At 39.2% G+C, this 27,747-nt stretch overlaps 1 protein-coding gene across 1 annotated transcript in view; it reads left to right on the forward strand.

The window, feature by feature from the left end:
- Window positions 1–7,469: 7,469 nt before the first annotated feature.
- LOC146005233 (pyrethroid hydrolase Ces2e-like) overlaps window positions 7,470–27,747 on the forward strand; it is a 153,209-nt gene continuing 132,931 nt past the window's right edge. The window contains exon 1 of the mRNA XM_083144315.1: window positions 7,470–7,678. Coding sequence (XP_083000441.1) covers window positions 7,487–7,678 — 192 coding nt within the window. The 5' untranslated portion in view covers window positions 7,470–7,486. The remainder of the gene's footprint in view (window positions 7,679–27,747) is intronic.

Raw genomic sequence — 27,747 nt, forward strand, 5'->3', positions numbered from 1 at the left:
CTGTGCCTGCCTTACTACGCCGCAAAGTTTCATTCCCTCGGTTACTGCTTTCTTCAGGTTCAAGCTTTGCACCTCCCCCTCATGTGAGGAAGAATCAACTTATTCGCCAACTCGATAAGGAACATACGGTGTCTGTGACTGACGCCTGATTGGTAATCAGAATGCTGTGACAAGTAGCATGTGTATGCATTGAGAACGCCTACATTGATTACATTATAGAAGAGGGCCATTGGCCATCGACGTGTCTGTCTTCTGCAGGTGTACAGTATATTTGAACCAGTTTGTCCATGGCGTCCGCTCCACTCTCTGTTTGGTTGTATAACTTTATGATTTCTGGCTTCTTCTTAGAATCATCATCATCAATGTGTATGTCATGGTGAATGGTGCTAAGTAGAATGACATTCTTGTTTTTCTTCGGCACGTAGCTTACCAGGGTCTCATTTTCATGGAAGGCGAATTGTGATGTGCAAGGCTGTCTTGTCTTGATATTGGTAACTGCAGGTGGGATTTCACGTTTTTTTTTTACTGTCCAACAGTGGTTATATTTTGTAAGTTATCAGCATCGAACAACCAGAAGATCTTGATGCCGTATTTGGCCGGCTTACTTGGTATGTATTGCACGAACTTCCATCTCCCACGGAAAGGCACTAACTGTTCATCAATCGTAAAAAAGGCGCAGGGTACCATGATTCTGCGACAGTTTTTGATAAAAAGTGTACAGTTATATTGAAATGCAGCCATGTGATCAGTCTCCAGACGTGCAGCGCCAGTATGTTTGTCATCAGATCAGATGTCTTCTGATGTCTTCGAAACGATTTACTCCAAAGGTTGCTTTGTACTTCGGGTTGGAGAATTTGTAGAGAAAAAGCTCACAAACAGGAACATCCCAACTTTTCTCAGTTGGCCTCGATCCGAGCCAAATGCATCTGCGCATGCGCACTTTGCAGTGAGAGAGGGTGGGTGGTTGACCTTGAGATGATTGCGTTTAGTTTGGGCATAATTGAACATAATATGTAGGATCAATTTCCCTTTATGAATGTTTTCCTGCTGTTTTCAGGCTGGGGTCAAAATGACCCCACACATGGAAAGGACGGGTATTGTTAAAAAAAAACGTTAAAAATATAATTTCGAATAAATTGTAAGAAATGTATTTATACATGTTCCTATAGCTGAAGTAGCATGGTAAGATGTCACAGAAAATCAGAATTATTTATTTAGATTTTATTATAATAACAGCTAATAAACAGACAGTGGGGTCAAAATGAACCCACACATGCATCCGAGGGTTAAATAATCAACAGTTTTCATTACCAGTGATCTTATGCAAAGAGCAGCTAACATATCCACTCATAGGAAAATCGTAGTTAGACGTAATCAATCCTTCTTGGAGAACGTTATTACTTACCAATAACATATCATTTTCAAATGCTACAAGCTTGAGAGCTGATACAAGTTCGGGAACTGATACATGTTCGGGAACTGATACAAGTTCAGGAGCTACTACAAGTTCAGGAGCTGCTACAAGTTTAGGAGCAAATGAACCGAAGTTTCGAAGTGGACCGTCATCTACGTGGCCTCCTGCTTCTGCAGTGTCAGAAATGTGGTACGTTGATCATTTCTTTCTAGCGGGACGCAAGTTCCATATCATTGTTGATGCATACAGCAAGTGGACAGACGTGTGGCCAGTCCACACCCTAGATACAAAGCAGACTGTGCGTTGGATTTTACAGTCATGTGCGCATCTAGGCGTACCAAAAACTATAGTCTCCGACAACTGTCCGACTTTCATGTCACTAGAATTCCAACAGTTCTGCCAGAAGTACGGTATTTCTCATGTCATATCTCCACCATACCATAGTCGAAGTAATGGTCTTGCAGAGAGATACGTGCGGACAGTGAAGAATAGTTTAAGTAAACTCCTACACGACAAACCAAACATGAGTGCTTTGGAATTAGATACAGGTAGCCAACCTTCTTGCTATGCTGCACAACACACGTCTTGGTGAAGCAGAGAGTTTACCCTCTGCCTCTGTGTTGCGGTAAAGACCACGTTTCTGGTGGGAGGATGACATCTTACAAAGTCCCAAAGCGATGTAAACTCTCCTTTCAAGAATCGTGGGAGTCATCGAGAAAATAAACAATCCTTTTCATAGAAGAGGTATCAAAAGAATGACGCAGTGTGGGTTCAGTCACCAAGGCACGGAACTCCAAATCATGTTCCAGGTGTAATAATATGTCCGGTAGCAGGAAGCATCCTATTCAAAGTCCTATTAGAGGAAGGTACTACGAGTGTGGTACACCATATATGGCTTCGGCGGCGTATGGTACAGAGAACAGACACATTAGCTAACGGTGAGATGACAACACCCCAGATAGAAGATGAAAGCGAGACTGAAGCCACCCCAACTAGTTCTCTTCCAGTCGGATCATCAAGTACTTCAACCCCTCAACTAAGGAGATCGACAAGATTTCGACATCCACCTGACCGATATGGTTACAGGGTTACCTAATGGTTCCTGGTTTAGGAGTATTTTGTATGTCTTTCTTGTTCAGGTCACTAATGTTGACCTTCGCTGATTTTTTTGAGCTGCTTGGAGGAATGTTGTGATTGAGCATTATAGTATGAGTAATTCCATATGAAATCATCACAGCTCACAACCTGACCAACTCAGATTTTCATGAAATTTGATGAGTTGAAACTATACATGGAACTTAGTAACTATGACAATTTTGAGACTCGTGTGTCTTGTAATTCTTAAATTATTCAAGATCAAAGTTCAAATAAATTGCCCTTTTTAAGCCCGCTTAGCTGTACTACATGTACTGTAACTCCGCCACTATTTCGCCTAGAAAGCTCAAATAAAGCTTATTGTACAGGGAATTGAACAAGCTTTCCAGTGATATATAACAAGTCTACCTCTGGATAAAAATATAATGTCTTCACGAGACATTGACCTTTGACTTTAAATATCTCAAAACATGTTATTGCCAAGAATCGTGAAAAAAATATATATGGTCCCTCATTCTGACCTGATTTGATATATCACATCACCCCTTTTCCTTTGAAACTTTTGCGTTGCATTCAATATGGCGGTCAACAATATTCCAGACCTGCGTTTGGCACACACAGTTAGGGATCTCCCTGTGCCTAACCTATTTCTTTCATGACCAGGATAACTGCTGTACATTTTATAGGGGGTGTTAAGGGACTTTTAACTTGTCATAGTTCATGTAATGATTCTTTTATAAGTCACATAGTTACACATATTATTTTGTATCTTCTGATCTCATTGCACTCCCAGAATGATTTTTTGAAATGTTTTAGAGTATGGCATGAGGGACCATATATATTTTTTTCACGATTCTTGGCAATGACATGTTTTGAGATATTCAAGGTCAAAGGTCAATGTCACGTGAAGACATTATATTTTTATCCAGAGGTAGCCTTGTTATATATCACTGGAAAGATTGTTCATATCCCTGTACAATAAGCTTTATTCGAGCTTTCTACGCGAAATAGTAGCGGAGTTACAGCACATGTAGTACAGCTAAGCGGGCTCAAAAAGGGCAATTTATTTGAACTTTGACCTTGAATAATTTAACAATTACAAGAAGCACGAGACTCAAAATTGTCACAGTTACTAAGTTCCATGTATAGTTTCAACTTCTCGAATTTCATTAAATTCAGAGATGGTCAGGTTGGAAATTGCACATATCTGTGCTGATTTGGCATGGGATGACTCTTATGTATATCCATGTAACTACGAAGAAGAATAACAAATATGTTCGATAGTCTGTCGTTGATTACGATAGAGTTAGTTTCAGATTCCTCGCATGTTGAATGTTATTGAACCTCGTTTATATTTTATATACAGAAGTATTTTTTTTCGTCTATCCGTGTTTTCACGTGTACCTAAGCTTTCCACAATCACTCGGGAACGTTTCAACGTGTATGTGAATATATTAAATATATTCTCGCCAAGATGGTATTTAAGATGGCACCAAACTTTAAAATGTTGAATTGAATTTTGAAAAGTGGATATCAAGGTGAAAAACTAAAATGTTGAATTGCAAGAAAACTACAGCTTTCAGAGAGAAACTAACCTCAGATATGAAATCAGTGCACCGAAATTAGGTTCGAATAAATGCTAGTATCAATGCTACAAGAATTTTGTTCCACAGTGTTATGTAATGTATTTAAATATGTTGCAGATGTATTTCCTTATTTTACATTGCTCAATAATGCATATGTATAAAACATATGTTGTATATAAAAAGTATACATGTCATATGTGCAAAATGAATTATATTCTTCATGCATTTTCTGTCTTTCAAAAATACAGTTTCTGTAATTATTTTTCCATTGTTAGCCGTAAAATTGATCGTGTTGAATATTTCAAATTCTTGTCTCCAACACAAATGCTTTAGCACCGACTTCTCCCCTCTTCGCGTGATTTACTAGGATAATAACGTCTTTGATACTATTACTACTGCTCCACGGCAGGGGTTCTGAGTTCGAATCCCGACCAGCGCAGGGGCGTTCTTTCATCACTCATACTCATCTTCACGATTAGCCAAAATGTGGCAGAAAAACGAAGTAAAATAAACCGAGTCAATCAATCGATCACACGCATTTTAACGGGACATCACGGGGAGTTGTGATGATGATTTGGTGTTTTAAGTCCACTTGATGCACAGTAAGGCTAATCAGGACTGGACCTACAGTTTAAAGTGGGATCCGAACCACTATGTGCCTCCACCGGGTATCGAACCCGGACCCCTTGATTACAAGGCAACGACGCTACCACTGCGCCTTCAGGGAAGCACACACGTAGAGTTGTGTTTGATCGACCCCCTCCCTTACACACATACATAAACCTTTGTATTTTCCAGAAAAGTTATGGATATAATTTTCAAAATATTTTTCAAATTTATATTAGTAGGTTCTTCACAAAAAATCAATAAAAAAAATTTAATATTAATTACTTTTACTAATTACTAATTAGTGAATAATTGTAACCGCATTTTACATAAATGAGCGTTAAGGATGATGTGAGGAGGGGTAAGACGGGAAACGAATAATATTAATTTTAAGTGAGTGTATAGGCTATATAATAAAATAATACAATTTGTTAGAGTACAACACACATATCGTTGCCGTTGCGTAGATACCAATTTTCGTTTCGTCTCCCTCTCTCTTAGCATCACATGTTCTACCATGCTCGCCAACCTTCGCTATTGTTGCCATATTGTCATTCCATTCCTGGACACACTCGCGCAAACATCATTGAAAACAATTGAATAGAGCTCCAGCTCGCGGTTCACACCATTCGGCAGGGACGGTAATGTGGCAATATAGCACGGCGTAGTGGTTGCTTCTTTTATGCAGTGCATGTTCATTGGCTAGCTAGTAACTAGTGTTGCCAACTGTAATAATGAAGCACTATTTCTGTCACGGAAGGGGAAAGGCAGGTAAAGTGACGGTGAGTTTTGTTGGATTGGAAGCACCATATTTTTATTTTATACTAAGTATTTGACCGGTTTGACGTTGTGTGCGAGTGCTTCTGAACTGTAGACAATTTACCGAACCCATAGCTGTGTTCAATGTTATCTACTGGTTATAATCAGGGCTAGGATTTATAGGTAAATACATACTTTTAGTTTGACGAAATATCGCTGAAATTTTGTGATATATTTGCGAATAGTAATGTTTGTAGTGATTTAAGGTACATTTTATTGTCAACATTTTTCCATATTTCTAACTTTAATAAATACTTACTTTTACATATTAAGGAAAATATACTTAATTTTACATATTAAGGAAAATATACTTAATTTTACATATTTCAACAGGTTTAATTCAAAATTGTTCATATTTCATAATATTGGAATTGTTCAAAATAAATAAATTATGTGGCTCCAACAGCATTTCAACTCTTGGCTCCGGCACGTGTTCTTGTAGAAATGGCATAGAGGAGGCTGTCATTTTTGCTGCTTAATGCGATGCATATTGTTTTCTGTGTTAAAATTGCCATGCTTTGATGGGTGACCAAGTTCATAGCAGGGCCGGCGGAAGGGGAGGGCGAACCATGCCACCACCCCCAGAGCGTCAAATTTTCAGGGCGGCAAAATTTGAAGAGACGAAAAAAATAAGCCTATTCAAAACTGTGGTCGAGCGAGATATTCTCTTGAGCTTAATAATATTGAAATAGCATAAGAAGTCTCATTATTTATTTTATATTTTGATGTTCTAGTTAGGTATATTGATTTTCAATTTCCCGTTCCTACGTAATGACGGGGGGGGGGGGGGGTCGAAATGGAACGGCATCTGCCCCCACCGCCCAGGGAGGCAAAATGACTAGCGCCGGCCCTGGTTCATAGCAAAAGAAAAAGCTTATCGTCTAGTGGCAGTATATGTTGTTATTGTTTTGGAAGCCGGCATCGTTTGTAAATGTACAACAAAGGCAACCGACTGGGCATGTTATTATCTGCCGTTGCAGTTCCGTACCAGTGTATACGGGTTTTGGGAGTGAACAGTTAGAACGCCACCAGTGCAATAATGCAATGGAAAATAATATTTTTTTATTTTGTTTGAAGTCACTGAAATAAGGAATCGTATGAAGAAGTCTTCTTTGCAGCATTTTTGGTAATTTTACGTATGTGGTAGTTCATATTTTACTAATTTTTAGTCCATAGGTATGTAGCTACATACAAAGCCACTTGTTAGTACATATTAATCCTAGTCCTGGTATAATGCACGACGTTTAAAACTCAACGTTAGATAGACCTGAATTCTCTAATTTTCTTGTACGTAACAGCTGTGCATCGGCGCACTGCAGCGATTTTTCTATCTGCTCCATTAGCAACACTGCTTCTTGAGTTGTGTCGCGCATCGCACGGCAGAAATATCTGTGCTGGACTCTATTTCAAATATACACCTTCCACTTTTATATTTTCATTTTTTTTCAAGTGCTTGCGACCATTTTGCACCATGCCATATACTACTTCCGTTAGCCAATTTTGCTTGACTTTTTCGTTGTTTTTCCCTAAAAAACAAGAAAACTCTTGTGGAACTTACGTTAGAATTGAGGGGGGATGTTTTCATTTTGTATTTCTATGTGACTAAATGCCAGGACGACAAAAAAATAACACTAACCTGTCAGTGTCTAAGCCATAGGCACCGACAGTTTTCAAGAACCCCAATTACCGCAGACATTTATCAGTCCTTATCTTGAAATGAATATAGATAGAAAAAATGACTCGTCTTCGTGCACTGCTTATCTTCCCAGCTAGATGTGAGCTACAAACTGTTAGAACTGGTTACCTTATCTATTCCCTTCCACAATCTCTTCACAATGCCACTAGACAATAACGCTTTGAAATAAATGGTTGACAAATTGAGGTTACGTAATAATGTTATGTAAGCTTCATCAGACAAGGTCAAATGGTATTTCTCTGAGAGATTGCTGTCAGTTCTTGAGACAAAATGGAGTGGCAGCTGCTCCTGTTGGTTGCAAGTGCGTGGCTAGTGGCTTCCCAAGAATCTCCCCTGGTTGAGGTCCCGGGGTTGGGTGCGATACGTGGAGCGACTTCGCTCTCAGTGCGTCGGAACAGAACTGTTTACGAGTTCAGGGGAATTCCCTACGCGAAGTCCCCAGTGGGTGGAAGGAGATTCCAGGTACGTACAGCATGGAAGGTCAACAGGAGTGCTGTAGTTGTGTATTCGTGTGTATCCTCAGCTCGGAATCTGAGCACCGGATAAATTATTATGGAACAGGGACGTCTGGTGACCAGTGACGGAGCAAGCCTAAAATAAGTGGGGAGCTACAGATTTTGGAGTCAAATGCTCGAAGGGCTAACTAATATTGGCTATGAAGTATTTACGTAATATTTTATTAGGGTATAATTTTATCAGTGTCATGTTTTACAGTCAGATCCAAAGATAAATCACATGAGATGTTATGATGCATTTTGTTCCATTGGCACGAATCTTTTATGTGAAATAAAATGCAATAATTGTATTGTTTCCCCCCCCCCCCTAAACCCCCTGTAGTAAATGAAGCGCATACGGCTCAAGTGAAATTAAACAGAGAATATTTGGCACAAATTATAGACATACACTGCTGTTCAGGACAGTGGCGTGCCCAAGGGGTTGGGGTTGGTTGGGGGTTATAACCTTCCCCTTTTGGTCCAGCATTTCTAAAAGAAAGAACGCCAAAGGCAGGAAAATATGGCAAAATGATGACTGACTACATAAAAAACTACACAAACCCTCCGAAAATCCTGGATACGCCACTGGTTCAGGTAATAGCACAATGAGGGCATCACGAGTCCGACCAAAGTTCTTTTCAAGGAAATTTCCTTGAAATGCTTGACCTCTTGCAAAAGGCAATCACCACTTGAGAATAAGACTTTACCCTACTATATTCAAAACGAATTGTTAAAAATCAGTCGAAATTAGTCGTAAATAAATGTAGTGAAGAACTTGATACAGCTCAATACTTTGCTCTCGTGGTAGGAAAATCAAAAGATGTCAGCAAATCGGAAAAGTTGTCAGTAGCTGTAATGTATGAATGTATGAATCGTGCTGCGTGAAAGATTCATTGGCTATAAATAGCCGAAAACCTCAATGCAAAATTTTATTCCAGTATATGAAGGAGGAATTGACAAATCGTGCAATAAATAAGGAAAACTCCAGTTGTGGAATTCAAACGGCTCGCCTTCAATGCTGGTGGCACTAGCTCGATTGTTCTCATCTGAAAGTACCAGTCGAGCAACAGAAGCCCAAGGTCCTATTTCACAACTAGACACATAGTGCATCTATATTTCTTTAACTGATTAAAGTACAGCGTGTCCATAAATATACTGTCATACTTTAAAGTGGTATTACGTCGCTTTGGATAATCGTATTTAAATGAAATTGGTGACATTTGAAAGAAAAACTCAAATATTTTATTTCACAACTCATAGACATTGAATGTGGCCCCCACGAGTGGCCCTGCAGACATCAAGGCGATATTCCCATTCATGCCACACACGCTCCAACATGGACTGGATTGCAGAAGTGATGCGAATTTGCAGTTCTTGCAGGTTTTGAGGCAATGGGGGCACATAGACACAATCTTTTATGTAACCCCATAAAAAAAGTCACAGACCGACAAGTCAGGTGACCTCGGCTGCCAATTGTAGAAGACATTATCATCATTTCCGGCACGTACAATCCATCTTCCTGGAAGCTGCTCATTCAGATGTTTCCGAACATGTAAATGCCATTGAGCAGGTGCTCCATCTTATTGAAAAATAAATTCATTGCCTTCATTTTCTTTCAATTGTGGAAATAACCATTCAGTGAGCATGTCAAGATAAGCTGGACCTTTCACAGTGGCCTCTCGAAAGAAAAATGCGCCATAGACTTGACGTTTCGATACGGCACAAAAGACATTCACTTTAGGGGAGTCTCTTTCAACTTCCAAAATTGCATGTGGATTCTCACTCCCCCAAATCCTTTTGTTTGTTTGTTCACTTTTCCACCAACGTGGAATGTTGCCTCATCACTGAAAATTATTATTTCTGACAGATTTACGTTATCCTCCATTAGTAACATTAAATGTTCAGAGAAATCTAACCGTTTTACAGGGTTATCAGGTTTCAACTTGTGCACTAATTGCAGTTTGTAGGGGTGAAACTTCAGTCGCGTACGCAGGATCTTAGATACGGTGGATTTAGGGACGTTCAACTGCTGACTAGCTCTACGTACAGACTTCTTAGGACTACGAACAAATGCCTCCTGCACTTGTTCCACAATTCCCGAATTGACAGATGGTCTCCCTGAATGGCCTTTCCTTTGATGACATATGCAGCCACGATCCACAAAATCCCGGTACCACTTCAAAATTGACGTGTGTGAAAGAGCCTGATTTTGAAACCTTCGCCTATAAGCACGCTGAACCTTCACCAAACTCTGCGTGGAATGATATTCTAAAACACACCAACTACGTTCTTACATCTTCTGTAATAACAACACTATTTTAAAGGAAAACATTCACATGTAACCTGCCTGCCTGCTAAATATCCAACAATGAACCCGCATCGTCCATTGTTGTCAGGAGTGAATTTATTTCAGTTTCTATGTTTGATCTCGTTCATTGTTGTCCATTGCTGATATTGGTGTCCATTGTTGACATGCACAAAAATATTTGAGTTTTTCTTTCAAATGTCACCAATTTCATTTAAATACGATTATCCAAAGCGACGTAATACCACTTTAAAGTATGACAGTATATTTATGGACACGGTGTATATTTCGCTTTTTTTATATAATACAAGCTGATTGCCCGGCGTTGCCCGGATATTTATTTTTCCCAATCTTCTATATTACACAGGAATATAATGAATTCTAACTATAGAGTAAAATGAACTTGGAGTTGAACGGCATTCGGAATGTCACTATTGATCTCAGCGGCCCCGAAAACTATGGATTATACACTAATATCAGTAATTTTACATGTCACCTCCTTCCCACCCCCACCACTATGGGTGCCAGGGGTGTCTTGGAGTTGAATGGCATTGGGAGTGTCACTATTCATCTTAGCTATCCCGACAACTATGGATTCCACACTAATATCGGTCGTCTTTCATGTCACCTCCTTCCCACCCCCTACCCTAGGGGTGAGGGGTGTCTTGGAGTTGAACGGCATTGGGAGTGTCACTATTAATCTTAGCGACCCCGAAAACTATGGATTCTACACTAATATCGGTCGTTTTCGATTATTTTTACATGTCACCCCTTCCCTACCCACCCCTAGGGGGTCTTACCCCTACAGTATTTTTTCCGGTTTGTAAGTCATATGTGTACCAAGTTTGGTCATCGTGAATGTCAACAATTAGCTTAGAGACTACAAAAACTATGGATTCGACACCAATCTATGTCATTTTTGACATTTTATTTTTCACCCCCTCTCACCCTCCATCCCGATAGGTGATGAACTTGGAATTGAAAGGCATTTGGAGTGTCACTATTCATTTTAGCGACCCCGAAAACTATGGATTCCACGCTAACATCGGTCGTTTTCGATTATTCTTACATGTCACCCCTTCCCACCCACACCCCTAGGGGTGCCATGGGTGTCTTACCCCCATAATATTTATTTCCAGATTGCAAGTGAAAAGTGTACCAAGTTTGGTTGAAATCGCTCCAGGCGTTCGAGAGTTATGTCGGAACAAACACACACATATACACACATACACCCATTTTTATACATGTAGATAGATTCTTTTCTTTACGACATACAGGAAATCTATGTGCCGAATTTTTTAACTAATAAAATTTGCATACAAAATATTTGTAATAATTGCATTGTAGGTATATGAATTTAAGGCATGAACAAGAATGCTCCAGTACACCACATCGTTGATTAGGGGGAGCACCCTCATGAAACGTCGCCCCATCTTAAAAAATTCCTAGGGTCAGCCCTGGCCATAGACAGAAATAGAGCACGTCCAGAGAAAAATTTCTGGCAACGCCACTGAATGTTTAACAAACGCGCATTTTTTATGTAAACAATGAGCAGTAACTAAAGAACGTTCTTGGCAATTTGTACTAGTAGTATAGGAAACGAATGGGAAAAAAAGGCATAACCCGGAAATAATTGCAACACGAATGTTCCTTTGTGCCAGATTATGCGGAATGGTATAGTGAATAATATATTAAAAATCCGCTATCCAAGTGATTGGGGAAAATCCGCCATCTTGGAAAATGGCGGCAAAAATTCAACTTAAAACTTAAAAATAATAATATCTCGAAACCGGTGCAATGGACACAAAAAGTGAAGATAACCAAATTGAAAGAACAGAAAATTTTCTAAATTAAGGTTTTATTTTGATAGTAACCCTATAGCGCCTTAGCCCAATATTGGGCCCTGGCTTCCCTACCGACTGCTGGCCTGCCCCCCCCCCCCCACGGGCCACCAGGGGGGCGTGGAGATCTGCAGCCAGAATAAGGGGACGGGTGGTCGGCCCGACCAACCCCCAGCCGTTGTAGGACTTCGCGACCGGATTACGCTCACTCACTCGGAGCTCCCCAAATTCCTCACGATGGTGGGTTGCCACCGGCCCTATACACAGGCCGAAAATTCCCAGAGACTGAACCCGAACCCATGCCGTCCCGCAGCCGCCGTCCAAAGCAAGGTGCCTTAGACCGCACGGCCACGGCCATAATTTCATCATATCATCACTCATCCCCATATTTGCAATTAACCAAATGTTGCACAAAAGCGAAGTAGAATTAAGCCAATCAATCAATCAGTAAATAATCTAAGTGACCGCAAAGTTCAATTTTGCATTTTATTTTTACAAGAATTCAGATAATGACTTTCGTGGGAATTGTGATAATTCCACGCTATTGCAAAGTGCTTCGTTGCAGTGTGGCGACGTTATTGTGAACGACTCTCAAGTGAAGCTGAATCTACATTCACATCAAAAAATAATAATGACCAAGTGCTTTGTGAATCACACAGAAGTGATAAATGTGTTGCTTTATTTCAGGAATCATCTACATCTCCACGTTCTAATGAACCACACGCTTATGACATTGGACTTTACGTAGGAAGAAACTTGTCCAATGTAATAAAGTTTAACGTCTTGAACAATGTCTGGGAACCAAATTCAAAATATGTGTTTTCACCAAAAGGAAAGAGGAATTTACGATTTCAATTTAAATGGCTTTATCGCTGGAAGTGGCTTGCATATTCCGAATTTAAGGGAGGAAGATTTTGTTAATTTTGCGCCCTGTTTCCACCGAGTGATGGTGCTGGATCAGCCCACAGGTCAAGGATGAGTTCCATACTTCGATTATTAAAATTATTTTAACATATTCGCCTGTTCTCATATATATTCTTCAGACTTAAAAGGGTTTTAACTATCAAATGCAAATAAGCCAGTCAGCGGTTGTTCATTTAAATGACTAGACAATTATTTCGTAACAAAGTTAAAATGCTCCCAGAATTTGTTAAAAATGGAATGATTAGAAACTTATTCCGTTCTATTGCTTAATAGTAGCAGTTGTAGTAATAGTAATCAAACTATAAGATAGCACTGGTAATGTGAATTTTGGATAAAGTTTTAGAAATAGCCCCTTGATAAAATTCTGCGTGCAATACTGGTGTCTATGCAAGCACGAATCGACATAATTAAATTTACAAACTTCGTGATTAGTGCTTTAAATCAGTTGGAACCGTTTTGCATGTGATGATATTGCAGCGTTATAATTTTTGAAGTGAAACTTCTATTAAAACTAAAATCCATATTTCAACAGCCCTTGAAAGGTAAGACCGACCTGCCAAACGACTTTTCGTTTTGTGACACATGATCAGCTCATCAAGCCCGTTTCTGCCTTGTTGTTAACTGCCTTTCAAGACCTGAGTCTGATACAATTATTTCGAATTGCCCTCAGACATCGACATTTTGGAGCTCCCACCGTAGTATCGAACTAATGACAGGAAAGATTCTAGCGATTTCTTTAGAATCAATTTTGTAAAAATCTGAATTGTATTTATTATCTATATGTAAGATAATGCCCCCCAGCAACCCCCTACCCCACCAAGTAACACGAGCGCAACAACGCTTATTTTGATCATTGTGTCTTCAACATCATTTGTATAAGTCTAATCACCATATTTATTTTTGCAAATTAATTTCAAAAGCTAGAGAAGTGTTCAATAACAAGAAATGCACGATATAGTGAAAGATGATAACAATAAGAAAGTTTGTGTAATAAATACAATACAATAATATCCACCTTGTCTGTTTCGATGAAACTGATTAAAGTATATATTTTTTTAATGTGTGCTCATTCAACTGTATCCATTAATCCTCGCTCTTGCAGGCAAGCGAGAAAGCAAGAGAGCGAACGAGATTTTCGTCTTATTACACATCCATCCGTACTGCGAAAAAAAATAGAAAATCATAATATTTCCAAGGACTTGTGTCCATACGCCTACCATCTCATAAATAAACTTTAAACCACGGGATTGTGCCGTGCTAATATGCAGGAATGTAAAAAGAAAGTAAAGCTTTCCCCTGTGCTTTGCCATGATGGCGTATAGGAGGTGTGGAGTTAGAGCTGCACACTTTCTTGATCACGACCGAAGGTGTGGGTGACATGATCAGCAGCACGACCCTGGCCGCCTTTACCCATCAGAGTTTCTTCCAGATACCCACTTTATACGACGCTGGGTGGGGCCGGAGACGCTTGAACAGGTGGATATAAACCCGGTTTTCTCTGCCGGGATCGAACCCGGGTCTCTCGCATGGTAGTGATGAACGCTACATGTAAAATTAATACTGGCAATACTGCAGGTGTATAATGTCCAGAAATCTTTTCAAAGACTTTTTCGGACCAAATGAAAAAAAGCATTGGAGGATATCAATATCCTATCTGTCTCTATAGAGATAGTTTAAAGTACCTAAAATACGACCTTTGAATCATTTCAGAAGACGATGGGCTGGAGAAGGGGGAGGGGAGATCGAAACAGATAAAAATTATTTTGACTGCCTTCAAACATACTCAACTGGCCGACCTGTGGAGAAGGCATCTGGGGGACCCTATCCATTTTCCGTGCAACAAGTGACAAAGTTTTATAGTACCTAAAATAACCTACTTTGCTTGTTAGAACCTATGTTAGGTTTATGTGCTTAATCAAACCTTTTTTTAAGGTTCTTGTATTTATTTTAGGTTTTACAGGATTTTCATATCTCTTAGAGGCATTTATTCAGTTTCGTAACGAAACAATTCAATGACTGGTGTGTTTGAAACATGTTTTCTGTCCACCCCCTCCCCTTTCCAAGTGTATGATGTTTTTCAAAGCTATAAACAAAACAAGATGTCTGACGTCACTGTTACCTGCACACAGTGTCGACGATTAGAGGGGCCAGTCCCCCTACTCTTAACTCCCGCCCTATGGACCCTAAATTGATTTTTGTTGTTTTAAGACCGCTTTATCCACAGTTAGGCTAATCGGGACTGGACATACAGTTTAAAGTTGGATCCGAACTACTATATGCACCGACTATTGAAACCGGGACTACTTGATTACAAGGCGACGCTACCACTGCGTTACCGGGGAAGTTCTATGGACCCTTAGTGCTAAGCCTTGTCTACTAAGAGAAAGCAAACTGCCCTTGCTCCCCGCCCTCCCAGTTTTGGCACCCAATCACCTCTACTGCCTGCGCAGTCCAAAGTGCAAACTTCTGATCCACTTAGTCTTGCTCATTTTCGCGTCAGTTCGGTCCTTTTATGGCATTCACACCTTGCGAAGTAACGCTTCAGCATTCAAATTTGCACCACTGTGTTTCAGTTGAGAGTTAATTAAAATATCAAGATAAAATAGAAGCATCTGCTTGTACCTTTTTTCAGGCTCTATCAAAATTCACGCATAATTCCCAGAGTCAATAATCCACTCATAATTTCAGGAATTTAAAGAATTCCAAATGAGTAGCCAACCTGATTTTGTGCAGGAAATTGTACGTACGTAATTCATTTGTCATACCAACAAGTAACTTTTGCTAACATCACAAGTATAGTAATACAATAATTTGTGGATAATTTTGTTAATGATGCATGCAAGTGAAAATTTGGTTAGAAAATTGGTTGATTGATTTGGTGTTTTAAGTCCAATTTATGCACAGTAAGGCTAATCGGGACTGGACCTACAGTTTAAAGTGAGATCCAAACCACCATGTGCCTCCACCGGGTATCGAATCCGGCCCCCTTGATTACAAGGCGAGAACGATACCACTGTGCTATCAGGGATACCTTTTGGTTAGAAAATTAAGATTAGGTTGTCATATATATACCTACTAAAATTGCTTACGGTTCTTGTGAATTTTAGTAAACGATTCTATCTAATTAGTAATTTTAAGGAATTTTGTACGATTTAAGTTTTTTGAAACCTAGTTACTTCAGGACTTTTCGAGCCTAATTTAATATTTCGATAACCTATTTCAGAATTTTTAGAACCTAATTTAGGATTTTTAGAACCTATTTTGGGAATTTTAGAACCTATTTTAGGAATTTTAGAGCCCATTTTAGGAACTTAAAAGCACACTTTTTAGATTCTAAAAATCCAAGGTCTAGTAATGACAGCTACTAGGACTGGAATTTTGAATAGTGGCAACACATCCGTAGAATCATAGTGGAACACAAGAAAGTTATGTTGCTTGCAACATACCTCACATCTCAGGGTGAATGAACACTTTTTCTGTATCACTTGTAGATAGATGTGCAGTAGTGAGAAGAACGTGGGCTTCCAACGTAACATTAATTTTTTACACCTTCTTATCATTAACACAATTCGAATGTTTTCCTTTTTCATCTTTTTCCAATCCTTTGTCCCACACACTTTTGTTTTGTACTTTAGTATTATTCTTATTATATGTAGCTTTTCTGTTATTTTTAGCTAAACGTGACCGTGAAGATGAATGATCATTAGATGAAATTGATGAAATAATGAACACAAAAAGTCACCCTTTATGACTTCTAAGGCAAGAATGTTAGGTTTTGATCCAAAAAGATATGGACATGTGTTTGTCACATGATCCATTCCACGACGTCATCTTCCAATAGTTGCAATTAACATGGGAGTAGAAATGCAATAGCCTAACACCGGGTGGGCGAAGAAGGCGACCGCCGGGGTCTTGCGCCTGAAGGGGCCGCGTTCCATGGGGTTAATACGAAAAATGAAAATAAATAGGAGATATAATTAAATATGCAAAATACCAATTTTTGTGGGCAATAATATTAAAATACTGATTTTATCTGGTTTTAACTTCTAGATAAACGTTTTAATTTGAATGAATACGTCAAATCAGGTGTTCCAAAGCGTAAAGAGGGCCGAAAACGTGAAAATTATCGTCGTATTTCCCATGTGAATCATTCATCCAAAAATTCACGATGACTTGCTTGAATATTTTTACCCATTTATTCTTTTATTGAATAAAAATGATTTTATCTTATACTTTCTTCTTTCTCTTGACCTTGCACTCCATATTTTGAATCGCATACTTTCGACGTGGCCTTTGGCCACGTCTTACACCTTCGGCCATGTTGTGGGCGTAATCATATTTTATATGGGGTAAAATGTCGGCATGTTGTATTGGATAAAGGGGAACAAGTTCGCTAATTTGAAACGTTTAGAAAATAACTTTATGTGTGTATGGGCTCTAATAAGGTATATGTAGTCAAAATATTATTGTCTAATTTCCTAATAATAATCTGAGTAAGTAATAACCGTTTCAAGGTAATTAGTTGGATGTTTTGCATAAACGAATTCAACAGCGACATTAAATTGAAAAAGGCAATATTTTCGTCTTCGTCAATTTCACATTTTTGGACGTAATTGGATAATAACTGTTTTCCGTCATTATCCTCAAATTCATGCCTTGCCTCTGTAATACATTCTGACACTCGAATTTTGAAATACGAAATGTCTAGTATAATTCACTTACATTAGTTTCGGGGTGAAAATAAACTTTCTTTAAGTTCTGTAGCAACGTCCATTTCCATGGACAACAACAAGCACGGCAAACTCTAAAGATTTGTTTGTTATTATACCCCTAAACGTTTAGTTAAAACAAGCTCGATGTAGATATTTTAGCATTGAGTATACCAATATATACGTAATTGTATCTGGACTGAATCTTCTTCTTATGTAGATGGCACCCTTGTTTGAGGCACGTTTTTAAAACTAAGAGTTGATTCATCTGTTGTTGATCTGTGAGAAATATAATGTAGCTAGACAATTGAGAATTGAAGGAAACAATGTGTGCTGCAAAAGATGCCCGTGGTAACGGGTTACTAAGGACATAAAAAAGGGCATTTTCACCATTAAAAAAGGGCAAATTGAGCGATTTTTAAAATTTCTCGGCCTTTTGGGACAATTTCATGGGGTGTCATAATCGGACATTTTTTGACTCCAGGGCTTCCTTACTTGAGAACATTTATGTCAGTGAGTGAGAGTGAGTGGTGGGATTGGAATCATTTTCCAGGGTGTAGTTTTTTTTAAAAAAATTAAAATAATTGAGTAGAAATGTCCATTGAAAAATAATTGTTTTCCGTCATTCCACTCGCACACTTTCGACGTGGCTATTGGCCACTTCTTGTTCGCTCGCCGATGTGACCTTACTATGAAATAATAAAAAAATACTACTACATTACTTGCCATAGCTGGTTTCCTTGAACCTAATCCATGTTATAGACACACAGTATTGACAGGTCGAACGGGAATATATAAATATGCAAATTTCCACTAGGATTAAACTTTTTTTAAATCGTGCTTTCATTCGTATTTTTTTCATGTTTTCATTGAAAGGGACTCTATAGAAAAAGGCGGGGCCGCGGTAGCTCAATTACCCCAGGGGCGGAGCCTGGAATCGGGGGGCAATTAATACTACTTTTTTTCCACTTCCAATTGTTTTCTCACCTTAAATTTTACATTTCTGGAATCCTTGATTCATACCCTTCCCAACGATGTATCAAACATATTCCTATTAAGAAGGGTCGATTCGACATATTTACCGACATTTTTTGAACGTAACGTTGTGAGTGGCTGGGCTCTAATAATTTTGCAAATATTCAAAACATTATTGTCTATTTTCATAATAATAAGGTGGGTGAATAATATCTGTTTCGAAGTAGATAGTTAGATGTTTTATACATACGAATTCAACAGCGACTTAAAATAAAAAGCAATATATACTTTTTTAGTCATTTTTACTGTTTAAAAAAGTACGTGCTCTAATGTACGTGAGCGTGCATGCTCTTTTTTAAATATATCTAGCATCGTCTGTTTCCAGGTTGATGAACAACTAAAGTATTACATGTGCAAATATTTAAAAATAGCAATGATGGAGCTACTTTTATATTGAGTAGTAAGTTGTTACTGTTCATGTAATCTTTGGACTGACTCATGTAGATGTCATTCTTTTTTAAATCATGTTTTGCTACATATACTTGATTCATTTATATTAATCTTGATGAAAACGGAAAAATGACTCTCCTCGCAAATATAAAGGTTTGGACTGTTGCCTATATCCATGTCAAACTTGTTTGAAGTCTGTTACCAGGCCCTATTTTTTTAACAGATTGTATCTTGGAGATTTAGAACAATGTATTACTGCTTATGATTGTAGTACACTATGAATAAATTATAAGGTCATTCATGAAAAAATATTTTTTTATTAATTAAAAGTTAGCAACATGTATATTTTTGTTAATGGAGGATCCGAGTAACAAACATTAACTCTCCCACTGTGAAGAATCACAAATAAGTTTTATGTACACTATATTTTTTACGTGCGCAACACCGTCTATGATTTTTTCTGAGGGTGCTAGAATTCTAATATTTTGAGGTTATCTAACACGGCTCATCGCTACATACAGTTGTCCATGTGCGAAACAATCTGAACGTAGATCCACGCCTACATCTATGGGTTGACCTTGACTTTTGTGTATGGACGTAGCGTAGCGCAACTGCAGAGGAAACTGTCTTCTGTACATCTGTAGTGGGCTCCCAATCACAATACTAAACCTGAATACTATTCTTGGTATGCCGAAGTGTTGGTTGTCTCCTGGTCGCCGCACCGTGATCAGCCGAGGACTTAAGGCCACAATATACACTTTGATACCGTTCATTAGTCTATCATCGAAATTTAGGTTTCGCGTAATTAGACATAAAGCTCCCACCTTCAACCTGAGGATGTGATCTGGAACTCCTTTCCCACGTGCATGGTGAAGCATCTCCACGTCTACATCAAAGCCATTTGCATCATCCTCATCGATGTAATCATAACTGCACATATCATGGACGTTTCCATCCAGTGAACGCATAAGCATTGCATTTATCTCATTCACATTGGAATTGTGTGTGCAGAGGATAGCTCTATTGGATGATCTATCTTTGTTTGCCAATACTTGGGGGGGTGACAAATTCAATTAGATTTTCCAAAACAGGTTTCCACTTGAATATTATACATAGGAATGCCTTTACCGCAGGCACAATGACTTAAATTGTCGTTCCCAATTTGCATCAGAAATTGAGAGTACTCCTCTTCGCCATGAGTTATTTGTGGTGTAGTCAGCCTAAATATAGGTAAAAAATCTCACCCATACGAAGACCGTAATGATACCGATACAATATCAATTTCTGATCGGGCATTCGGTAAAACAGGTGGAATTTGACGAAAATCTCCTGCAAAAATAATGATTTTGTTTACAAATGGTCTCTGCGATTGCATCAGATCACGGAGAGATCTGTCCAGTAATTCAACAACGTATCAATTAGTCATGGGAGACTCATCGCAAATGATTACTATTGGTTGTACAATTGTAGAGTTGCGATGTTATGGTCCAAAGGAAGGGGAAAAACGACTCACCATTAGCCCTCCCTCCCCATCCGAAAATTTGGAACACAGTCGCTTACAGACAAAGGTTGTTACACGGCGTACACTGGTGCTTATTGTTTACATTCACTTCTCAGTATTGGAATTGTACTCTGTTTTGCGAATTAATATTGTTTTTATTAAATAAAAAACTTCTTGACCAGTACCAATGAACAGGCATGATTTTTGTATGGTTACAAAATAATATATTTGATTTGCTTTTTTATTTTACTGCTGAAAGACAGCGTACATGCCTAATACAGCAGTTTGTGATGACATATGACATATACACAATTTCACAATTATATTTATATTATACTAAATTAAAATGTGTACTACATAAAAAAATATAGTGAGAAGACCAATTTCGTCAAAATAAAGAAAAATACAAATTTAAAAAGTACAATGGTGGCCGCGGTGGCTCAGTCGGTAAAGCGTCTGACTACCATGCTAAAGGTCCCGGGTTCGATCCCCGGCCGGTTCAAATCCGGGAACTATTCTAACGATGGAAGCGGCCCCGGCGCCCACCCAGCGTCGAATAACATGGGTACCTGGGAGAAATCCTGGGGGGTAAAGGCGGTCAGGGGCGTGATGCTGATCACATCACCCCCACTCACGACCGGATCAAGAAAGTGTGGGGCGTTACCCCCACACCCCCTATATGCCTTCATGGCGTAGTGCTATGCACAGGGGAGCACTTTACCTTTTTTTCATGTAATCACATATATTAAAAAACCGTTAAAAGTAAAATTACACATGTTATTATCATAATAAAAGGTTACTAGGCTCCAGTGGATTATGACCGTATTGGGATATGAGAAAATTAAAATACCTATTATGTCTAAAATAAGAAGTGACAGAAATTGCAGAGCAGTTGTTGCGGAATACATAATGACGTGTCTTTAATGTAATATTAGATAATAAATATGGTACATCAAGTTTTCCATGAATTATTTTGGAAATGTAATTGTAATCGTTGATATTTGGTCTTTCAAAGAGATAATTTATATATGAAGGGCAGTCAAATAAAAACCGAACACGCACCATAAAACACATTCCTCGCAAAAGTTGGCAACACTGTTGTTACGTATCGATACTGACATCTGTAGGGTAGGAGAAATGCATAGTGAAAACACACAGGTCCACAGAGTTGCTTCGTCGTTGCTCAGGAGGTGAGCGTAGTGAAAAGTGTGTTCGTCCAGCATTGGAAATGGAGGCAAGCAAAGAAGAGCAGAGAGGTGCGGTTCGTTTCTTGGTGGCTGAGGTTGCCGGAACACACAAAATTGATCGTCGCATGTCTGCAGTGTAAGGCAAACACTGCATGTCCCTGACAAGTGTGCACGAGTGGCAGAAGAGATTCCGCGAAGGACGCACATCACTGCAAGACGATCCGCGCCCGGGACAGGCCCATCGAGCCATTACGCCTGACGTGATTGCGAGGATCGATGGTCTGATCCGGGAAGACCGACGAATCACAGAGGAAGAAATTCGTGTTCAGGTTGGCATTAGTCATGGCTCCGTGCATGCCATTATCAAAGATCACCTGCATTTCCGAAAAATTTGCGCGCAGTGGGTTCCGCATGAACTGACGGGGTGACAAAAGATTGACAGAATGACTGCATGTCTGAGTCATTTGCAGCAGTACCACGAGGAAGAGTATGCTTTTCTGTCACGTATCGTCACAGGGGACGAAACGTGGTGCCACCATTTTGAGCCCGAGAGCAAACGGCAAAGCCAACAATGGAAACACGTCGATTCTCCCCCACCAAACAAATCCAAAGCTGTCCATACGAGTTCCGGTAATTTCATGATTAGCTTCTTCTTTGACTGTAAGGGCTCTCGTCTTGTCAACTTCCTAGAGCGTGGAGTCACAATCAATGCGCAGCGCTATGCAGACACGTTGCAGAAACTGCCACGCGCCATAAAGTCAAAACGCCCTGGGATGCTGTCGGACGGAATCATCCTTTTGCATGATACCGCCCGTCCCCATACTGCCAATCTGGTGAGGGATAAGCTTCAGAGCTTTGGCTGGGAAACGCTTGAACATCCTCCGTACAGCCCTGATCTTTCCCCTTGTGACTTGTGACTTTTTGGCGACCTGAAGAAAGACATTCGTGGACGTCGGTTTCATTCGGACGAGGAAGTGCAACAGTGGGTGAGGTTGTGGATCCGTCAGTGACCTGCCTCTTTCTACAAGACTGGAATTGATCGTCTCGTCTCCCAGTGGGATAAATGTCTTGACACTTGTGGCAATTACTTTTGAATAAAACAAACTCCATTGTCACTTTGTAGCGGGTGTTCGGTTTTCATTTGACTGCCCCTCATATTATAGGTTACGTATTAGCAATAGAGTTAACAACAAAAGAAAACCAAATCATTTTCGATACACGATTGCAATTTTAAAGTCGGGAAAGAGACTTAAAAGAAAATGGACTGTCCCGGGATGTCTTGCGTCAATGGTTATAAGACAACAAATACCCAGTGTTGCAGAATGCAGACTTCTGGAGCCTGCCTCTCTTCCCAAACAACCCATTTATATATGAAAGGACGAAATCTAAATTCTTGCACAATCTGAAAAATTGTCAATGATATTTTCGTAGTTTTTACGGTATATCTTCACATTAAATATTTCATGCTTCGATGAGGCATGACCCCAATGGCCCCTCCCTTGGGTACGGGCTTGCCCTACAGTTTGAAATTTCAGCTCCCTGAAAACAGAGAAATTCATTTTTAGGGTGAGTAAAATTATTAAATATCATTTTCGACAGAAACTTAGTATCATTATTTAAATAATAATATGAATTACTGACGTATCCCTGTAGACTTTGCATCGATTCACATTGAGATTTCAAAATTTAAAGAATAGATGGTAGCCTCGCATTCTAAGCTCGCCGAGGGCCTCGCCATCTGTTGCTACGCCACTGTAGAAATGTGACATAAAATAACAAAACAGAAGTAGAGAAATAACAAATTTCGGCGCTTGAAGCTGCAACTCAAAATGTAATCCTCGGAATCGTCTTCTGTGTTCTTGTGAGTCAACTTGTGACCGTAAAATGAAATGTCTCTTTTAATTTTGTCAATTGTCTTATTTTGTTTCTGCTGTGCGAGGTTCAGCACTCAGCAGCAGTAGCATAAGACTGTTACGGTGTTCTGTCTGTATTGAAGCAAACAGTATTTCATTTGAATGATATGTACAAGGTTGCTTGCATTTTACACCACCTATGAATTCGTACAGATTGGTTTCAACAGAAAGCAAAATCATGTATATTGATACGGGATTGTTGATGTTGTGTGTGTGTGTGTGTGTGTGTGTGAGAGAGAGAGAGAGAGAGAGAGAGAGAGAGAGAGAGAGAGGAGGAGGAGGAGGAGAATGGGCAATTATTGTTATTATTATTATTATTATTATTATTTATTTGTTCAGCACAGGGTACATTTCCCAATTATGTTGAACATAATACACTGTGAATATATAACCAGAGAGAAGAGAAAAAAATACATGAAAGTATGAGCGTATCAATTTATGAACTTATTGTTGTGATTATCTTTTTTTCACCACAATACGTGATTCTGTGAACATGTCGAAGTCTACAGTTTTTAATAGTTCATTCACCGTGTCCTGCATGCGCACTACAGGTGAAAACCTATGCGTGTTGTCCTTTGACCTCTCCGTGTAGAATAAGTTTCGGTTTCTTGCACTGTGTCGGCCTACATTAAAGTTTATACTTTCTAACAGCCATGATTTATCACTTTCTGTAAGAAAATGACATCACTGACGACTCTTCTGTTGAACAAAGTTTCCAGACCGAAATGCTTGCATAGAGATGTATAGTTCTTTTTGTGATATTCAATGTTCACCTTGAAGCACAGCCATTTCACAAACTGCCTTTGGACGATCTCCACTTCCTCTTGCCATGTTTTGTACTGTGGATTCTACAGGGTGTCCCACAAACGGCGCAACTGGGAATTAAGAGTAGCGTTACTTTGTAACCGAAACCTGTACATATATAAGTCATACACCAAATGTTAGCCCTGTCCAAGTAGATATTTTTAAACATAGAAACAACAAACGGGGTGCAGTGTTGTTCATGCAGTGTTGCCAAATGTAAGTGAAAGTGTAAATTTATTTTTCCACAAAGCATGGAAAATTGCATGTCAAACATTCGTACAGAAATTTGGACGTCAATTTCCACCTTGGGTAGGTGGACTATTTCGCCATCTATAGTTCAGAGAAGAAAACCGATCGTTTTCGCGTATAGCCAATCCTGAAATGCCTCGTAAAGGCGTACCGGTCCAAATGGGTGTTTTAAAAAAAATATGAGGTACAGTGGCAACACTGTTGATGTTTGAAGGCAACAAAAGGTGTGTTTAGTGATGGTCTATGACATGGAAATACTGGAAACAGGAAAAAAAGAAAATGAAAATTATGGTGAAAAAAGTATTACTTACCTACTCCTGGCAACCATGCAATGCGATAAGAGCGCCCACCGAACGAGAACAAAAGAATCAGTTAGTTGTGTACTCAGAACTGTTTGAGCCGTGCATTTCGCATTGTTGGTAGGGGAAGATTAGAATTGTTCTGTGAAATGAAGTACTCTTTGGAACAGAGGGTGTTCATTGTGGAACATTACTTTTGTTCAAAATCGTACGCTAGTGTAAAAACTGTGTTTCGCGAGAAATATCCGAATAACAGTGTTCCAGAAAATTCGACGATATATCGACTTGTTTCCAGATTTCGTGAAACAGGATCAGTTAATGACAAACCCTACAACAGACAACCACCAGTTTTGACACAAGGTGTGCTGCAGGATGTGGAGCAGAGAATATCACAATCTCCCAGGAAATCTGTTCGTAAACTTGCTGCACAGTCAGGTGTAGAAAAAAACAACAACTCACCGAGCGTTAAAACAATTGCACCTACGTGCATATAAGGTACAGGCTGTGCAAGAACTGAAGGAAGCAGACAAAGGTGCACGTGTAAGATACTGCCAGTGGTTTAGAAATTTTATTAGAGACAATGGTGTTAATATTTTGGATAAGGTTTTTTTCACGGATGAAGCATAGTTCCACTTAAATGGATATGTCAACAGTCAAAATTCTCGACACTGGTCAAGTAACAATCCCCATTTGTTACATGAACAATCACTTCATCCACAAAAGATCGGTGTGTGGTGCGCGATTTCGCGGAGAAAAATAATCGGTCCATTCTTTTTCAACACAACAGTTGACGGAATAGTTTATCGTGACCTTATCACACAGTTTATTTCTCTGTTGGAACGTGATGAACGTGATTGTTGGTTTCAACAAGACTCCGCAACATGTCACACGTCTAATGAAACTTTAGACATGTTGGCAGAGTTTTTTGGCTATCACATTATAAGCCCAGTCGCTCCCCGGATCTGGCGTCTCTAGATTTTTTTTTCTGTGGGGTTATTTGAAACAAACAGTTTACATTAATAACCCAAGAACACTTGATGATCTAAAAATAAACATTTGCACAGCCATTAACAATATAAACCAACCAACCTTGCATAAAGTTGCTTCCAACATGATAAAACGTGTTGATGAGTGCCTCAGGGAAAATGGTTGTCATTTTCAACATCTTTTGTAAAGCTACACTGCCTGTTACGCTCATTGCATGGTTGCCAGGAGTAGGTAAGTAACACATTTTTCACCATAATTTTCATTTTCTTTTTTTCCTGTTTCCAGTATTTCCATGTCATAGACCATCACTAAACACACCTTTTGTTGCCTTCAAACATCAACAGTGTTGCCACTGTACCTCATAATTTTTTTAAAAACACCCATTTGAACCGGTACGCCTTTACGAGGCATTTCAGGATTGGCTATACGCGAAAACGATCGGTTTTCTTCTCTGAACTATAGATGGCAAAATAGTCCACCTACCCAAGGTGGAAATTGACGTCCAAATTTCTGTACGAATGTTTGACATGCAATTTTCCATGCTTTGTGGAAAAATAAATTTACACTTTCACTTACATTTGGCAACACTGCATGAACAACACTGCACCCCGTTTGTTGTTTCTATGTTTAAAAATATCTACTTGGACAGGGCTAACATTTGGTGTATGACTTATGTATGTACAGGTTTCGGTTACAAAGTAACGCCACTCTTAATTCCCAGTTGCGCCGTTCGTGGGACACCCTGTATATGGGACTGCAGTATTCCAATACTGGACGAACGAGTGCGACGTATATTTTTACAACCGTAGGCATAGAAAAATTAAACAGAAAATTTCTTCTAATGAAACCAACTAACTTTATACACCTTTTCACCAAGGCTTGATAATGGGTGTTGAACGACAGGTCAGATGTGAAGTGGACACCAAGGTCAACGACAACTCTCGTACGCCTCACCGTCGAGCTGCCAATTTTATACTCGTGTGTAATTGTTGTTTATTTTGTTCATGAATGACATTACGTTGAACTTATATACGTAATTGCGTCCTTTTAGTTAACAATGAGCAACCAAAACACAAAATATGGACACTCGAATCACGATGGAGATATTTTAAAATGAACAGTCTTCTACTCCAGTCAGAAATTCGTTTTCTTCTTCAGTTTCTAAGTATTCTGTCTTCTTACAAAATCGCAAGTATCGTCTTTCATTTGAATTTTGCTAAGGTAAGCCTCCTAAGCTGTTGCTTTGAAGCAGTCTCTGTCTACAGAGACAGAGTGACTCAATAAAAGCGTTCAAAGACGAAGTAGGAAATGGGGGGAGCAACACTGAACACTTGGATGTAGGGAACCTAAGGTCGGAAAAGCCCAATATTTGTTAAATTACTTGCCCAATAGAAGAATGATTACGATAAATGTTATTTTGTACGAGGAATAAAAATAATAAACAAGAAAAAATAGGTACATTTTTGAACAAAAAATGCAGGCTCGACCAGGATTCGAACCCAGCTCTCTGGCATACCGTTCCATTGCTCTACCATATTTTTTAAAAGGAAGACCCCTACGCGGCAGCCTCCCCTACTATCAAGTTCATACATGTCAATTTATTTCAATTCTCATTTCAAATAGGACAGACGAACACAAACATACATATCCGAGCCGGGATTCAAACCTGGGACACCTGGTGTTGTAGGGCGCTGTGCTAACCACTCCGGCACGGAGGTCGACTATAGCACTGAGCTACCGAGCCCGCCTGGCTTCGCCTGATTTTTTGCTGCCGCTGTTCTCCTGTGTGTGCCTAATTCAAGGAAGAAAAAACATGTTTCCCTTCAAAAATTATGAATGAATTTGAAATCAACTCGAAAACGCCCGCTACTAAAACCTCATGACATTTGTTTT

This window comes from Lepisma saccharinum, chromosome 23, assembly GCF_977018435.1.
Source record: "Lepisma saccharinum chromosome 23, izLepSacc3.1, whole genome shotgun sequence".
In the NCBI taxonomy this organism is placed as follows: Eukaryota; Metazoa; Arthropoda; class Insecta; order Zygentoma; family Lepismatidae; genus Lepisma; species Lepisma saccharinum.